General features: G+C 32.7%; 2 protein-coding genes across 2 annotated transcripts in view; both read right to left on the bottom strand.

The window, feature by feature from the left end:
- Positions 1–32: 32 nt before the first annotated feature.
- Positions 33–2,188, bottom strand: LOC117111063 (prostaglandin F2-alpha receptor-like). Its single transcript, XM_033253945.1, has 2 exons — positions 1,337–2,188; positions 33–294 (listed from the first exon to the last, which is right to left on the bottom strand). Exons 1-2 carry the CDS (start codon positions 2,090–2,092, stop codon positions 64–66), a joined length of 987 nt encoding a protein of 328 aa, XP_033109836.1. The 5' UTR covers positions 2,093–2,188; the 3' UTR covers positions 33–63.
- Positions 2,189–9,448: 7,260 nt separating this feature from the next.
- The window catches only part of LOC117110990, a 13,902-nt gene continuing 4,004 nt past the window's right edge, over positions 9,449–19,346 (bottom strand). Inside the window, exon 3 of the mRNA XM_033253847.1 lies at positions 9,449–9,475. Within this exon, the coding sequence (XP_033109738.1) occupies positions 9,449–9,475 (27 nt within the window). The remainder of the gene's footprint in view (positions 9,476–19,346) is intronic.

Below are 19,346 nucleotides of genomic sequence, written 5' to 3'. Positions count from 1 at the left end.
TCTGATCAGACTTTCTTCTTTTGCTACGTTTAAATTTATATCAAATGTGATGGTTATATTTGATCATATTGCTATTTGTGTATTAGTCGTCTCGAATGGACCAACAGACACTGAAGACCTTTGAAAGCAGGGTAAGAGTACACGCAACTTGGTACTTATGACCTTATATATTCCTGGACTGGTCAAGACCCAAGAAATCGGATCAACTAAATGGTTCGCCAAAAGCATTTGCGATGTCACAATGATAATATCATTGTTGACAAGTTTTCCGGCTCTCAGAATTATCAACACCACCTGAAAAATTAAATATATTATTAATAAAAACAACATGCCATTAATGAAGTGACACTGTATATAGTGTCCTCATAGTAAGTCAATGACGGTTGAAGCAGTTTTTTGATTGATAAAATTATGTATTTATCTAACTGTTTATATTTAATGCAATAAATTATTATCTTGTTTTTCTTATTATTGATTCTTCACTTCTTTCTTTGTTATATTTTAATTGTAGAGAGGTGTTCTTCTAATGGTTGTAAAATGCAATAAATTATTATTTTATCTTTATTATAGGCCTATATTCTTCATAATCTTTCTAACAATTATTTGTTTTATTGATTTTGTTATAGATTTTAGATATGTTATAGTTATTAGATACATGAAATATTCATTGATAATGCATTTACTATATCTTTAAGTTGTATAGTACTCTCTTTAATTTATTTCTGTATAGGTTTGTGATTGCTGCGATTCTATGAACTGCAATGTTGTTATGTGAAGGCCCATGGTCGTCAGGGTACCGCCGTTTTTGGTTTCCTTCGGCAAATAATGTTTGCTAAAATAAAATATATATTTGGCGGCATAATAATTTTATCTTACAATGTAATGTGTTGTAGAACAGTATTAGTATTATAAAAAGTTAATAATCCTGAAACATACAACTAAAACACAGGAATTACAGTACTTTAAATTACATTAAATTTAAAAACAAGTTTAACTTGAAGATATATAGCAAAAACGTACACAAAAATGAAATCAACTTTCGAACCCAAGAGGTAGGCCTAAGCAATAACACTGTCCATGCTCAGTACAATTTTTAAAGTATATAACAAATAAACAGCGATAAAATACATTAAATGAGCACCATTTGTTTAAATTTAATGCAGAATATGAAGATAAGATTAAATTAAGTTTAATAAATAAATTACAAAATAAATGATAATAAAAATTGATGATAGAAAGCTATTGGACTAAGTATTATGTTTTATATGTCTGTAACATTATCAGAGTTTAACAACTGAATTAGGATATGAAAGAAGAAAAAATAATACGGACATACAAGCCAAGGAACCCAGCATATTGTGAATCCAGTGAAAATCGCAATCACAGTTTTAGCGATGTTGGTTTGCCTCTTTATTTCTTTGTTTCTGAGTTGTGGTGCTTGGTTCAGATTTACTGCTGCGTGCATTTTTGTCATAGCGTAAATCGCGTAAACCACTCTAATGTTAGAAACGGCGCCGATGACAACGATTGACCAACCACACAAACTATATAGGGCAAAATGAACATTGTAAATGGCAGGATCACTTGGAATATAGAAGTTTTTGCAGAAACTTACAGGTCCAAAAAATATTTTATCATAGCTACCAACTCCGACGAATGGTAGCGCACTGACACACACCATCAAACCTAATATGGCTACAGCATAAAATTTAGTTTTCTTGGGCTGAAAGTAGTTACCGTAACGGTACGGCATCGAAAGAGAGATGCATCGCTCGAAACACATCAGTGAAGACATAGACCCTGATGCTAGCGGAAATAAGTAATTTGTGAATCCAAACAAATTACATGACACAAAGTTTCGCAAAATCCTACGAAGTATGTAAAGGGCAATACATATGAAGTCAACCATGATTAATGTAAATAAAAGAATTATGTGATTCGCTTCTTTGTGCTTCTGTAAGTGTTTGTACAGAAAAACAACAGCCACCAAATTTGCTATGAATCCAGCAGCAAGAATGATGGCGCTTAAAATATTGTGGCTGTTATTGTTACCGCCGTCACCTTCAAACTCGAACGTATAGTTTTTATCCATATCGTTGCTTAATGTGTAATCGGCCTACTGTTTTCCAAAACAGTTCTCTGCTTAATTTCACTCCAATTGTATAAAGGCAAGAAAGTTGAATCTGTGTTGCTGATGATAATCCCCTCTTGTTTCTCAGAAATACGTATATGTTGTTGAAATATAGGACAGAACTAGCTGTACGTATACTACCAGACAGACTGAGACTGAGCAAAAGCTCAGTAAGCGACGCAATATAGCCTCTCATCAGTCGTACCATAACCGATTCAATCAATAATAGTTTTCAAGTTGATATTGGAATCAATATTTCATTACAATACATTTAATCTGGTTTAAGATAACCTGATATGACCGTCCGTACAAGATTCTTTAGCCAAAATTTATAACTCTTTCAAGTTGATGTGAAAATCAATATTTCATTACAATACATTAACATTTACAGAAGAAAATAAACTTAAGCTTAGCAACCATACAACACATTAAAATTCAAAAAACAAACTAAACTAAATATTTAACTTGAAATAAAATTAGTTTTAAACAATAATTCTTATAAGGAGGGCCAGATTGAAACTGATGTAACTGCACACAGAAGTTTATACTCGAAGTAATGACCAAATTATGCATTTCGTATGTAATCATGTGAATAATAGAATGTAAATTAGATGATTGGAAATGCTTATTCCTCCATGAATAAATACATTGCAAGATATTAAAATTAAAAAAAAAAACATAATGAATAGATATCGATTACAATGTAAATAACAATGACTACTGTATATATATTTACACGATTTGTCATATATTGTAAACTATAAAAACAAATATGCAATTAAAGATTGCACGGGTTAAGGATGCATTGTCTATTGAAATACGGCAAGCATTTGGAATACTACTGTCTGGTGCTATTTTATTTAAACTTAAAGCCCCATTCCCGGCAAAATTTCAGTTGTTAAGAAAAATCTAATTTTTGTAATAAAATGTTTTAAAGATTTATAAATATAATACGGAATTGCTAGTTTAACTAAATTTGGACATTTCTAAGCATGAAAAAATGTAAAATAAGACTGAAATTTGATTGTGGAACACAAAAAATAAATGCGGATGAATTTTTCAAGTTTGATTTTGCGATTGGTAGTGCGAAGAAATATAGTAGTAGGCGCCGAAAACATTATCCTATCCAACACTGCAAGGCTAGGCCTAGCCTTACCTCGATTTAGGTTCAGTTATCACACATAAAAACGGCCGACATGATATTTTCCGTTGCTTGACACTTGTGAAATATAATATTTCATAGGAATTATTTCAAATTTGTTAAAAAAACTGATTCTGACCGAGATTTTGACACTTAAACAAACATATCTCAGGCCTAATCGAACGACCACATTGTGCGAGATGGGAAGTACAAAAACTAATCCCATTAGAGATGGCGCACTTTATTGACTGTATAAAGTATACCTCCATGAGTATACTTAAAAGCGAGAGTATTCCAGCGGATGCGATCTACAACCTCCAAATTTGCCTAGTAACGAAGAATTTTTTCGAGAAAATGAGAAAATGGTAGTATTCTATGAGAAATAGTCTGTATTTCCCATTTTTTTAATTCTTTTGCGTAAAGCTAAAATGTATGCCAATATTTTTCCATGATTTATAATAATTGGAGTAATGCATAATTTATGCATCCTTTCTATAAAAAAATCTGTTTTTAGCGAAATTTTGCCGGGAATAGGACTTTAACTAGATGAGATTATCACGGGTTTTCTTTAAATTCATCTAAATTCAAGAATAATTTGGTTTACTAGGGGCTATACCTTGAGCAGACATTCATGTGCCACTGCACACAACTTCGTTAGCAAGAATTGATACCAAAATACTATTTACCAAAAAGTTTATTTTTATGACTAGAATCTGTTCAGTCTTTGGTAGAAGCCCACTGTGCAAGATTTTTTAGCCAAGTTTATTAGGTTTTTATGTTAGTGACATAATTTTTTATTTTATTTTTATTTTTTTATTTTTTTTTTTTGCAATTGGTTCTTATGGATATTTTTAATGTAATGTTTTCTCCTTCGTAAATTTTTGAACTGTAGTTAGGAGTTTTATATCTTGTATATAAATATTCAGTCTTACAGTTCAAGGTATGCTGCAACATATTGTTTTGTGATGTGGCTATTAAATATAATCAGATCATCATAAACTTTCTTGACTTTGATAACCGAAATTTAAATTGTGATGCCAAACGTATTAATACTTTAAAAATCTTATTAATAAATATGTAATTCTTAAACCTGATAAAGGAAATGGTGTTGCGATAAGGAAGAAAACTGATTATATCACATCTATGACGAACTTGTTCTCTGATTCAACTATAAGTTTAAGAAACTATCTAACTGTTCATTAACCACGCAACTTAACTAATTACAAGCCTACCTCCGGACACTATTTAATAGAAATGAACTAACTGAAACTGAATACAAAGAAATTCGTCCAGTATCAACCATGCCTGCTAAAGCCCATGGACTACCTAAATTACATAAAGATTTTGATAATATTCCACCTCTAAGACCTATTATTGACACGACCGGTACTTGTTATTATTCAGTAGCTAGTTCTTATCAAATTTATTAGGCCCTCTAACGGTTCATGATTTTGTCCTTAAAGATTCTTTTGATACTGCCGACCGCATTAAAGCTATACCAAACAATTTATATAATTTAGGTTACCGATTTGTATCTTTTGATGTTGAATCTTTGTTTACAAATGTTCCTCTTAAGGTAACTAATGTAATTCTTGATAGGGTTTACAATAAGAAACTGATATCTACTAACCTTAAGAAAAATTCGCTAAGGAAACTACATAGAGATTGCTGTACTAAAACTGTATTTACTTGTAATAATGAATTTTATAGTCCCTTATGTTATATTTTATGTGATAGAGTAGTAGTATAGTATAAGAATACTAGGCTGGCATAGGAAATTATTTCGTTACCACGAACCAGCAATGCTCGGTGAATTACGTTCAATGTAATAGTATGATTTAATTTGGGTATCGTATGACATACGGAAAATAGGCCTAGAGTTGTTTTTTAACACTACAATTTTATTTTTCTTCCTAATTATTACTTATGCATTATAAAGATTAAATATGAAGAAAAGAGATAATTTATGTTTCAATATATTATGTTTGTACATTGATGGTTTTCATACAGTATTTATGAAATTAATTAATATTATAGGCATATATTATTATAATAAACGTTTATATGTATATAAACTTTTTATTCCTTCTGCTGGTTTATACGATATTTAAAATTTTGTCCCCAATAGACTTTATTATTTTTTATACATTGAAATAAACTAATGATGAAAATATAGATGAATTGGACTGCAATTTAACGCATATATAGTATCAGGCTAACATGTTTTCAACTTATACTCTGGTTCTTGGCGACAAAATGGTCAGTAAGCCAGTGTGTCAGTGCATGAAACGGCGCTTCATAATTAGATCTAGGTTCATAATGATTGTGATAGAAACGTCCAGGTAAAATTGCGATGTTTTTTTTTGGTTCATTCATCAATAAAAGTTTAACTACACTACATTATAGGAACAAAATTATTTTTTTAATGATCTTGTAATGTTTGTTAAGGCTGTACGTTTTAAATCCTATCTCATTGATAATGATAAAATAATATTCTATTTAAAAAAAGTTAATCTATATTTATTTCCTCTACGCTCACTAACAAATACAAATAAAAAAAATAGATATTAATGTACAGGGCTACTGGTTTTATACATCTCTCTTATATTTAACAGTTAATAATTAACACATATTAACAAAGAACATATATTATTTGACTTAACTGTTTACTTCTATTATTGTTTTGTAGGACATTGTGAATATGATTTGTTAGAACATTATTTACTTTTTATGAACTGAGAATTCATCACAGTTTTTTTTATTTAGGAAAAATATACTTTTAATATAGTTTTCAGGTGTTTTTAATAATAGATTATACATTCATCACCACGGAAATACTGTATTATGAATCGGTACGTCAGTTTATAATTTACGTCACTTTATTACAATAAAATGATTTCATTATTTTTTTTTAATGAAAATACTTTAACTTGGAGTGGAGTGGAATATATTGGTGGTTAAGTTGCTTGCCTTCTAATCACATGGTCCTGGGTTTAATTCCTGTAACAACATGATTTTTCTCACTACAACTCCACATCCTAAATCGCATCATTAGACTTGGTTTGTTAAAAAGCATAACTAACACAGTGAAACAGTAGGCATATAGTTAAGAGGATACCCAGTATTAGGACTGTCTCTTATACACATCTAGATTTTAAAAACTCACCTTTTTAGCTTGTATTTTTCTTAATTTTTTTTCCCGAATTTTATTTTTACTGTTAAGCGCATTGAGGCTTTAGCATAATGCGCTATATAAGCCAAAATTATCATTATTATTATTACCCCTTATATCTAAAACCAACTCTATTCACCTACCCATTTGTTGACTTTTAATTTAAATAATAAAACAAATTTTTATACATCTTGTTGATTGTAACTTAAATAGATAATTTCTTTTTCTATTAAAACATTTGTTATATTACTTTTATTATCTTTACACTTTACAACGTTTACCGTAATTAAAACTCTAAGTTACCATTTGAAATACAATTAAGAATGTCACATATCATATATTTAATGCAACAAATTGTTACTTACCATGACGTTCTACATCTAAATAACGGTTGCACAGACATAATTGAATATAACAGGGAGTGTTAGGTATAACCCAATGGAGAAATGATGAAGAAACGTTTACACTTTGGTGACCATCCGAAGTAGGGTGTGGATGAGGACCATTCAAAAGAAAACATCCTAGACCAGATATTTCAAATACGCCGGACGACAATTTAATGTTTTTAACAGAGTATTAGTTTTATGAAAATAAAACCGAAACACAAATGTGTATTGAGAAGGAAGTTACCCAAAACGTACATAAAATCAACATTCGAACCCAAGATGTAGATATTAACACTCTCTAAGCTCAGTAGAATTTTGAAAGTATAATACAAATAAACAGCAAAAATAAAATAAAATAAATACATTAGATATGCAACATTTGTTCAACCTTACAGGTAAGTATGAAGATACTGTAAGTTTAATAAATGACAAAAATAATAATAATGAATAAAACAAATGATTATATACATCAGTGAAGAAATAGAACGGGATTCTAGTGGAAATAAGTAATTTGTGAATCCCACAAAATTACAAGACATTGATCGAAAGGTCCACTGATTAATCTCAGATAATAGTATAATACATACTTCAAATACCGAAATGCAAGCCATCGTGTCGGGATTCAATATTTCGACATTAATTATGTCATCATCAGGAATGTCATCATCAGGAATGAGATATCCTCAGGAATGAGATTCCTGATGATGACATAAATAATGTACGTAAAGGGGAATATATGAAATCAACCAAAGGTTAATTAAATAAAAGAATTACGTTATTCACTTCTTTGTGCTTTTGCAAGTATCAATAACGAGGCAGTTATCGTCACCACAGTCATCAAACTCGAACGTAATATTTTAATCCATATCTTTTCCTTGCTTAATGTTCAATACTGTATGATGATTGTGAATCTGTATTGTTGATGATTCGTAAATGCCTAATGCTGTAAGGTTATGTCTTAAAATCACCTTTCTTTCTTAGAAACACATAAAATATTGTTGAAAGATAATAGGACTAGGTGTACGTAGTTTAGTTTAGTTTAGTTTTGTCTTTATTAACGTCACACTCTTATAATACAATAAGACCAGCCAATACTGGCTTATGAGTGACACATCTTAAAAAATACATGAAAAAAGCTTCAAGGGCTCATAACTTGTTTTTTTTTTCTTTTTCTTTTTCACTTTTTTCCCTTTTTTACTACCACGCAACATGAAAGAAAGGAAGGAAAGGATTTTTTTTTTTGCTGGCCTAGCTAGCCCTAGGCCCTAATGTGTAGGCTTCTTAGGCCTAGAGATTTCAACTGCATTGGTGCCAAGCCAAATCTTTTACAAAGGCTATAACAGACACTAAATTTTACATAAAAGATTTGTTTGTACAATATTTATTTTAATAAGCATTGTGGTTCCCGTAGGATAACTGCTGGAGGGGCAGGTATTCCTAGCCATACTTACTACAACAGGCCTAGGTCTAGGCCTAGTTAGGTAGTACTTACAGTATGCTAGGCCTAAAACATCTGCCAATTGAAACGTAGGTCGTAACCTATTATTTTTCTTCATAGTATTTTATTATTATCATATTTAAAACATTGTTTATTATCTAAAAAGAACCAAATAAAAACAAGTTGTTTTTTTTTTTGGCCTAACGCTCAGTAAGAAACACAATATATACCCTCTCTCTCATCATTTATACTATAACCAATCCCATCAATAATAATTTTCAAGTTAATGTGGGAATCAATTTTTCATTACATCGTTTATGCAACTGCACGCAGGTAGTATGTGAACATTAGTGTTTTATCATTGACCAAATTTAACATTTAAGAGCTGCGTTGCATTAAAAAATGTTACCCATTACGCCCGTACTTCCACTATATTTTTTAAGCGTATAAATATATGGAACGCCAAAAGGACAAAATCCAAGTGGCGCTGTGCAAAGGTCAGTCGCAGTGCAAAAGTCAAGTGGCGCAGTGAAAAACTAAAGTGGTGCAGTGCAAAACTAAAGTGGCCTGTGCTACTTGACTTTTGCACTGCGATTTTAGTTTGTCCTTTTCGCGATATCGTGCCAAAAGGACAAACTACAATCGCAGTGCAAAAGTCAAGTGGCACAGTGCAAAACTAAAGTGGCGCAATGCAAAACTAAGGTGGCGCAGTGCAAAACTAATATGGTGGCACACGCATTTTGAGTTTGCACTGCGCCACTTTAGTTTTGCACTGCGCCACTTGACTTTTGCACTGCGCCACTTGACTTTTGTACTGTGCCGCTTGACTTTAGGCGATATTGTATGCCAATTTGGCATTAAAATGGAAATTAACTAATTTTTACTAGGTAGGCCTATATTATTATTATTATTATTATTATTATTATTATTATTATTATTATTATTATTATTATTATTATTATTATTCAATATCTTTTGCCACCCCTCAAACTATATTTAGGCAAAGATAAACTAAAACAATGATTACATACACATTCGCAAAAGTATAGTGTAGCCCAAGAGAATTATTTTTTTTTCTTTTATTGAATGTTCTTCTGGAAATTAAATCCCACTTTAGTAGTATGTTTTATCTCTTTTTTAAATCACCATTTACACATGCAATTAATTAGGATCCAATTCCTCAATCATCTACATCAACAATTGGATACTGAAATACACAGGTTTAATATTTAATACTAATGAATTTAATGAGGATGTGATATTATGAGTGTTGGTACAGTATCGCACGTATAGCCTTGTGTCCATTCACCTTAGTCATTAAATGTCTATGTCTATAGAATAAACTTGATATTATTATTATTATTATTATTATTATTATTATTATTATTATTATTATTATTATTATTATTATCATTATATTATTATTAAAGGCCACAGTAATATATGAATAATTAAAATGCCTAAACAGTATTTATTTTTCAATATATAAATATCAGAAATCGCTGTCGCACACTAAGACCACAATAAAACTAATATCATATTCATTTAAATATTGAAATTGTATTTATGAAAAATGTTTAAAAAAATCTTTAAAAACCGTATAGTTACATTCTGTCAAAATGTAAACAGGAAAAAGAGGAAGAAATCTACTTGAGTTAAAAAATAAATCTGTTGTGTCCTTTAATTTTTGATTTGCCAAAAAAAAGTATTACTGTATATATTATTGGTGTAATTATAATAAATTTAAATGATGAAAATGTCAATCTGAGCTGTAATAATACAATGTGAAAATGCATGTTATTGAATCGATCTTCCTAACTAGTTACCCCGTCGGTTGCGTCGACCCTAGCATAGTAGTAGTCTACCCCGACCAGCCTAGCAATGATGTAGAAACAAAACGCAACAGATTTTTTTTTTCAAAACTTACCGCTGATATCACTCGAAAGGTCACTCTTTCTTAATCGGAAATTACGCCGGAGGCTTTTTATGGTGCTTACGCTTCCTCCATTTCTTCAGCAATTTGTTTATTTGTATAACCCATCACTACCAAAGCTTCTAATCTGTCTCTAGTAGCCATGGCTGACAACTGTGCTATATGCCTTTATTAGCGGTAGTAACGATGAATAGAATAGATAAGCCTAGGTTACGGTATCTACGACAAGTATGCCTATGATCATAACGTTCCTATTTGTGTTTTAGTCCCAAATTTTGGTGCTGTTGTTGTTTTGCTGTGAAATTGTTATGAAAAATTGAATTATGTGTTCTTGATTTTTTTATTCATTTATTTTATTTAGTTTAATTTTGATGCAAAAATTGGCGTTCCATACAATATCGCCTAAAGTCAAGTGGCGCAGTGCAAAAGTCAAGTGGCGCAGTGCAAAAGTCAAGTGGCGCAGTGCAGATGTCAAGTGGCACAGTGCAAAATTCAAGTAGCAGAACACGCATTTGGATTTGCACTGTTCCACTTCCGTTTTGCACTGCGCCACTTTAGTTATGCACTGCGCCACTTTCGTTTTGCACTGCGATTGTTGTTTGTCCTTTTCGCGATATCACGCCAAAATTGACAAACTACAATCGCAGTGCAAAAGTCAAGTGGCACAGTGCAAAAGTAAAGTGGCGCAGTGCAAAACTAAAGTGGCGCAGTGCAAAATTCAAGTAGCAGCACACGCATTTGGATTTGCACTGCGCCACTTTCGTTTTGTACTGCGCCACTTTCGTTTTGCACTGTGCCACTTTCGTTTTGCACTGTGCCACTTGACTTTTGCACTGCGCCACTTGTAATTTGTCCTTTTGGCGTTGCATATAAATAGACCTAGGTATCAATTTCATTCCTAGTAAACACACTCCCAATTCTTTAATTGTATATATAGTGTATGTTGAGATGTAATTTCCGTAAGATTTGAATTACCAAATTGATATAGTGTGCTTGATTTCACTTCATTAGAGTATAAATTAAAAATATGTTAGTTAAAAATTGTGTTGACACTCCTAACCTTGTTGATTGTCTACATTTTTTATGGCTCATTGAATCAATGGATGAGGCCATTTAAATTTCATCTGTTCAATAATGAATAACATTCTTGTTTTCTTTTTTAAGTGTGCGACCTTGAATGTTTCCAATTTAATCAAACTAAAAGGCACTCGGATGACTTGCGATTCAGGTAATCTTCTCTGACGAATGCATTTAAGTTCTCTTTTTAATAACTTTCCCATTATGTGGCTAAAGGCTTTCATTGGATGTTCGTATGCAGCTATTTGATATTAATGAGAACATTATTAAAGTCCAAATGACAATCCAGTTTTACTGGCCTATTTCCCACAGCTGAATTTATACCAGAATATATGGCACACCGAAGGTTCATAAGGAAAGTACCCACTCTGACCGATAATAGGCCTATATTTTTTGGATCCCTTTCATACAACTTGTCACGCAGCTTAGCAGTCATCATAGCACCAATAACCAATAATGTTCCAAAATCTAAAGCACTAGTAGATAAAACTAGCGGCCGATGAGACGTTAGGCCCCATAAAAAAAAGTTATTAGTTTATCACCCGCTCCCTCATCAGTTTTGGGGAAAATCAGATTTTTTTTTTTTTTTTTTTTTTTTTTTTTTGTCAATCAACATATATTTTTATTTCAAACGGTCCTTTTCCACCTTTTTTCACTTGAAAAGCTCAGGGTTTCTTGCAAATATGTTTACTGGTACAACAAAAACATATTTTTAAATATAAATTTGATTCCATTCTTATGACTTTTTATATACGTGTCCCTAACCATTGATTTACTTGTGATCATCGGTAAAATTGGGGCGGGATTAGCAAAAAAAAAAACCAAAAAAAAAACCTCCCTCCTCATCAGTTTTTATTCTTTGATAGGGTGATAAACTAATAATATTTTTTATGGGGCCTTACATGGGTCACTATTCAAAGAAGTACAAACTTAACCAATGAACCCATGTATTAGTATTTCTATATTACTTTTTTTAACCCATAGTCTGGAAGACAGCACCACATTGTTGTGAGTGTCATCAGATAAAATAAAAGAGGCAACGCAACTAGAGTGAGGTGTGTGACAATGCATAAAGGAACATAAAGCATTTAGGTGGTAATGGGAAAAGATGGGATTGAAAAATGCAGTTGGTGGTTACTAGACGAGACGTATGGTAAAATCACGGAGAGCCACCTCATGTTATACTAAATGTGGGTGCGGAACATTGGAGTATAATAGGTGTGACTTGGGTAGGTAGAAGTTTATGAAGATGGTCGAGCGTAATCTTGCACGGCCATCTTTGTTGTAGAAATTTATACATGTACATGTTGGGGATAGTTAATTGACACAACACATTTTATTATTTTTATTTTGGCCAGATAATAATAATAATTACAATGTTTAGCTGCGTAAATATAATAGGTAAGCTTTAGTATTAAATAATATTCCCACACTAAGAATTGCAGCTTTGAGTCGTGTTTTAACTCGAGGTCGTGTTTGTGTGTTTCGCCAAATCTCTATATAGCCACAACATAAGATAAGCGTTCCAAATTGTATTTACGATTTCGTCGACGTTCTGGGAACATTACGTCAAGTGAATAGTGGTGGTCTGAGCCAGTTAATGCATATTACTTAATTGTGTCCACATCATACATGAGTTACAACGTCTTAGGATAAATAATTAAATTACTTATAAGGATAAACAATTAAATTACTTATAAAGAAAATATCAATCTAATACAGACTTAAAAGCCAAGGAACCCAGCATATTGCGAATACAATGATAATCACCGTTACTGTTTTACTGATGTTAGTTTGCCTCTTCATCTCTTGGTTCCTGAGTTATGGTGTTTGATTTATACTAGCAGCAGTGTTCACTTATGAGATAACGTAAATTTCGAAAATTACTTTGATAATTCAAGCGGCGCCGATAATTACCACAGAATTTATATAGGGCAAAATGAACTGTGTAAATGGCAGGATCACTTGGAACATAAATGTGTTTGTAATGAATGACAGGTTCATTAGATAATATCTCATAGCTACCAATCCCAACGAATGGTAGGGCACTGACATATATCATCAAACCTAATGTTCCTACAATATAAATCCTAGTTTTTGTAGGCTGAAAATATTTACCATCCATAACGGTAAGGCATCTAAAGCGCAATACAACGCTCGAGACACATCAGCGTTGACATGGACTTGAATTTAAATGGTGCAAATTTCTGTTCTCTGTTTTTTTAATTATCATTGTATATATAACTGTTTTCATTTTTTTTTCTAGATATATATTTTAATAGCAAACTTTTTTAACAGTTAATAATTAATGCATAATAGCAACAAACCAAATTTATTTAATTGAACTGTTATCTTCTGTTATTGTTTGACATTGTGAATATGATTTGTTACAATATTATTTACTTTTATAAATTGAGAATTCATCACAATTTTTAATTTAGGAATAAAAATATATATATATTTAACTTTTCGGGTGTTTTTAATAATAGATTATACATTCATCACCACAAAAAATATTATGAATCGGTACGTCACTGTACGTCTACCTTAATACGATAAAATGTTTTCATTAATTTTTTTCATGAAAATGCTTTAATAATAATATAATAATAATAGCGACTTTTATAGCGCAAAACATCTCCACCAAAATAGGTGCACAAGGCGCAGTGTCTAAAAAAAAAACAACAGGAGAGAACAAACAAGAGCCACAGACATCACACGAAAAAGTAACGCAAGTATTATCATTTTATACCACTTATCTTCTCATTTTACCATTTTATTAAACTATCTTATCTTTATTTGTCTAATCATTTCATTTTATTTTCCAAAATATTTTCTTTTCATTCCTTTCTTACAATTCTTTCCTTTTCTTTCTTTTGTTTCTTTTTCCTTCTTATGTTTCGCTTTTATAATTTTCATTCCATTTTCTTTCTTTTGTTGCCTTTTCATTTTCCTTCCTTTTCATTCTTATGTTTCATTTTCCTTTCATTTTTTTCTTACTTCTCCTTTTCATATTACTGTCCCTTATCTTTCTTATGTTCCCTTTTCATGTTCGTTCCTTTACTTTTTATATTACTTTTTCATTTCCTTTTCCTTAACTTTCTTATGTTTCCTTATCATTTTCGTTCCTTTATTTTCTCGTGTATCCTTTTCATTTCCTGTTCCTTTTCTTTCTCATGGTTCCTTATCATTTTCTTTCTTTTTCTTTCTTATGTTTCCTTTTAATTTTCGTTTCTCTACTTTCTGATGTTTCCTTATTATTTTCTTTCTTATGTTTTCTAATCATTTTCTTTCCTTAACTTTCCTATGTTTCCTTATATTTTTTCTTTCCCTTTTCTTTCTGAGGTTCATTTTCAATTTCCGTCTTTAACTTTCTTATGTTTCCTTTTCATTTTCGTTTCTTTACTTTCTTATGTTTTCTTATCATTTGTTTTTCCTTATCATTTTCTTTTCCTTTTATTTTTATATTTCAATTATTATTTTTTCCCCATTTCTGTGAACTTACCTGTTTATTTCAGTTTTCCAGCAGGAGTTTCCTTGACATTTGCTTACAAATACCCATTTACTTTCTACTTACCATCTAATGTCGGATAGGCTTTTTTTGGCAGATGTGATTTAAGAGACATATTGAAAATGTTAATAAACTCACAAGATCTAACCGATTCGCAGATTGTTCCACAAGCGTGAAGCAGCAACAGAGAAAGCTTTGTCTCCCCAAGAGTTGAGATTTGGGCTGATGCACAAGGAGTTTTGTCACTGGAACGCAAGTTACGTTTGGGAGCATACCAAGTTGGCATATCGGCAATGTAGTCCGGAATCAAATGATTTTTAAATTTAAACTCTATCAATAACATTTTATTTATAATACGTTGTGCTAAAGGAAGCCAGTGTAAATCCTTCAGTATGTTGGATATATGCATATTTTGGGGATTTTTTGATAACGCGTACAGCTGCATTTTGAATTAATTGAAGCAGGTGTAAATGCTTTTGTGGAAGTCCATATAACAAGGAGTTCCCCATGTCGAGACGGGAGGTGACAAATAAATGGACAAGTTGTTTGGCAGCAGTGTATTTTCTAACGCTAAGAATGTTGCGTACATAAAAAGATAAAGTGGAAGTGATTTTAATTATGTGATTATCCATTGTCATCATTTTATTTAAGAAAGTTTTGTTTCAACCAAGCACGCAATTCAGAAATACAATTTCCAAATGATTCTAGCGAGATATGACTTTGTGTTATTGTAGCCTGGAGTGGAGTGGATTATCTTGATAGTTAAGATGCTCGCATTCCAATCCCAATGTCCTGGGTTTAATAACTGTGACAGCAAGATTTTTCTCACAAATAAACAACTCCGCTCCCGAAATCTCATCATTAGACTTGGTTTGTTAAAAACCATAACTGGGCACTATGAGAAACAGTAGACCAACGGCGGCGGAATGCTTTCGAAAGTGAAGGAGGAGGAAGTATGTGAGCGAGGCGAGCATCTAGGGTGAGGGACAGGGGGCCGCCAACGGCCCCCGGTGGCGGGAAGCTGCGGATGTTAGACGAAGTTTTGTGAATTTCATTATTAGACTTGGTTTGTTAAAAATCATAACTGGGCACTGTGAGAAACAGTAGACCAACGGCGGCGGAACGTTTTTGAAAGTGGGGGAGGGGGAAGTATGCGAGCGAGGCGAGCATCTAGGCTGAGGGAGGGGGCCGCCAAGAGCCCCCGGTGTGAAGCTACGGATGTTTGACGAAGTTTGGTGAATTTCAGTAGTTATTTTATTATAGGCATCAAGCTACTTTAATTTCCTTTGGCGGATCCAGGAATTCGAAATAGGTCTAGAGGGGCCCGGGTGGGGGTACTTTCTGAGATAGAGCATCTACTACCTCAGCCCCATCATGGTTGGGGCGGAGGTAAGAAAATTTGTGATTATGGCGCCTCTAGATGGCCAGAAATTGCACTTCCAGACATAAAATTTAAATATAATTTTCTTTATATCTCCATTCTTTTTAAAGTGAACAATTTTTTTGTGGGGGGGGTGGGGGGGGGGGCGACTGGGCCACATTGAATATGCCACTGGGTAATTTTGTAGATGGAGGATCTATACCACCTCAGTCCCACCATGCTCAGGACTGAGGTAAGAACATTTGTGATTATGGCAACTAGATGGCCTGAAATTGCACTCTATACATAAAATTTAGGCCCCACCCCCTTAAATCCGCCACTGATTTCCGAAAAAAGTCGAAGTCGAGATTGCTTCCACGACCTCAATGAATTATTAATCATGAGGGGTATCATTAATATGAGTATTCCTCTACGAAAACGTCACTTTTCCCCAGATAGATAAAAAATATAGTAGCCCGGAAATGATAGGTCTACTCCAACTGTGGAGGTTTTAAGGAAGTCGAAATAGAGGGGACCCAGGGAGAGTCTTGTACAAATGGAATGTCTACCCACTTTAACCCCACGACGGTTTTGGCTGAGGTAAGAAACAATTAAGATAATGGCACCTCTAAATGGTCGGAAATGGCACTCTCAGATTAAAAGTTGAATAGAATTTTGTCTGTTTGTCTCCATTTTTTAAAAATAATTTTGAAAAAATTAGGAGGTTGGGGACCCGTGCTGACTAGGATCACACTTGAACCCTCCACTGTTCAATATAAACACTTGACATAGCCTATCATTTTGTTTCACAAATGACTAATGTCACAAGCGAAAGATTTTTTTTTATTCGATTTTCTTTTATTCGATACCGTTTTTTCAACATATAACACACACTAACTACAGTGTACTGTAAATTCTATAGTTAACCTTCAGATAACTTTATTTTGAAGAATGGCATAATTAAGTAATTAAGTAATTGTTTTCGTTAAATTAGATGGAGTTTAAATGTGGTTATATTATGGTAGAAATATTCTAAAAACAACCTGCATCATTCCTTTCAACCTAGAATACCGTTTCAACAAAAGGGATACACATATTTGCTTAATAAGAACGCTGCTGGGGGTAGGGGTAGTCCGATTGGTGTTTATGACAAACATCCTCCAATTCTGGTGCTATAAGTTCTTATTCGGCACACAATATCCCCTCCCCATTTCAACAACCAACACCAACTTTTATTCACCTACTTATCTGTCGACTTTAACTTGAATACTAAAACACCTTTTTATACATCTTGTTGAGAACATTTTTTAGGTGATAAGCTGATACGCAGGTTTTATCACCTATTGTTTTTCTTACGATTTTTATTTTTTATTCTTTCTCGCCTCTTTCGTTCGCGGCTTTGCTTAAAAACGGCAAGGGCTCTATTCTGGTCAGCATATTAATTATAGAGCCACATTTGAAGTTATGCAAAACTTTTTGGGTGATGTCACAATCATTTTTTTAAAATTATATGATTGATCATAAATTCCTTACAAACAGGCATTTTTCAATGAAACTTGACAAAAGTATACTTTATATAAAGTTGACTTCGTATGCCATTACAGTCTGTACGCTCGTCATTTTCAAAATGCTTAAAATCACTTTCTGACTAATTTAGAGCACGTTTCAGGACATTTTGAGCATTTTATAATTTTCCAAATTTTCCACGCCGAGTGCGCATTTTTACGCACACAGCACGTAAGGAATGTTTTACATATTTTGGGTTCCTGACACTGTATTCACAAGTTTTCATTGTTTTTCAGTCATTTTTAGGGCCAATAACCATGCCGTACGGGCGCATCAATAATAATAATATTTCGTTCTTATATAGCGCTTCATGCTTTTACAAGGCCTCTAAGCGCTTCACATTACTACCCCGGTCATTGGAGCAAACACATATGGAACACATTGAAACACCAAATTAAATTAGTAAATGAAATTATATCATCATTCCATAAATTGCAGCTAGTAATCAGCGCAGGTTGTGTTGGAACCTACCAGGTACCCACATGTTCTCCTGGGTGGAGAGAGGCAACCGTAGATAAAGTGTCTTGCCCAAGGACACAAGCGATTTGCACAGCCAGAGTTTTGAACCCCCGACCTCAAGGTTGGGAGGCCAAGCCACAACCGGTGCGCCAACCGCTCCTTCAAGCATATGAATTCGTGCGCGATAGTTTTGACATACTGACACAGTAGCAAAAATGTCCATGTGTTTTTGCCATGCCTGGTTTGATTTTGATACTAACAGCTTCTTTTATGATCAATCATTTCCGATCCCAATTATTAGGATAACGATTATTAGATCACTATATGATCCTGCTAATCACCTAATTCGTCAGTGACATTACTCTTCACACAGTTTACAATGTACGACGTAATTAAAACTGTATGTACCATTAGAATAATACAATTACGTAAGTCACATAGCATTTTTTCAATGTAACAAATTGTTATTTACCATGACGTTCTGTATCTAAATTCTCCGTATTTAATCAATTTTATCTTAACATTACAGTAAATAAACACACACCCATACTTCCACCTACACATTATAACATTATACACAAACACAGCCTATATACATATACATTTGTATCATAAGTGATATGAAATAAAATAAATATATAAGTAAGTGTTTAGACAAAAGTCAAAAAAAAAAAATTAATGGGATTTAGAATCTACTGGCGGTTGGACCCTCCACGACGCCTTCGTTGTCAAGTGATTATGACGTTGGCCGTGTATGCGAATGTTCCCAGAGCAAACTATTATTATTATTTCTTTGTCATTCCTCTTCTATTAGTTTCAATAAATATATACATTACATTACATTATATATGGGCAATATTCCTTATTCAAATAATAACCAACTAGACCATTGATCTTTGTGGTGAATTCGATTGTCATTAATGAAACAGAACTTCACTAAATTTACACGAAACACGCATGCGATACAGTAGTGTAATTATTATCTACCAGAAATTAATCTAGACATTTATATTATATATCACTAAAGCAGCTGTATAGGCAAGTATGTAATGAAAATGCGGTGATGATTTTAAAAGAAAAAAAAGCTAACTAGCAATATCGATCAATTTGATAACTGTCTATAACGGAAAATACATCTTGCGGTAATGCTGAAATATATATAAATATTTCTC

The sequence above is a fragment of the Anneissia japonica genome, unplaced genomic scaffold, assembly GCF_011630105.1.
Source record: "Anneissia japonica isolate Jap-2015-1 unplaced genomic scaffold, ASM1163010v1 scaffold573_len2283161_cov171, whole genome shotgun sequence".
Taxonomy (NCBI): domain Eukaryota; kingdom Metazoa; phylum Echinodermata; class Crinoidea; order Comatulida; family Comatulidae; genus Anneissia; species Anneissia japonica.
The sequence above is the reverse complement of the archived record's forward strand: the minus strand, read 5'-3'. Positions and strand labels throughout refer to the sequence as shown.

Excerpts from the sequence above, each read along its gene's own strand:
- LOC117111063 (XM_033253945.1), bottom strand. The coding sequence starts at position 2,092 with ATGGATAAAAACTATACGTTCGAGTTTGAAGGTGACGGCGGTAACAAT. Across the intron at positions 295-1,336 it reads TATGCTGGGTTCCTTGGCTT|GTGGTGTTGATAATTCTGAG; the intron begins GTATGTCCGTAT and ends TTAATTTTTCAG.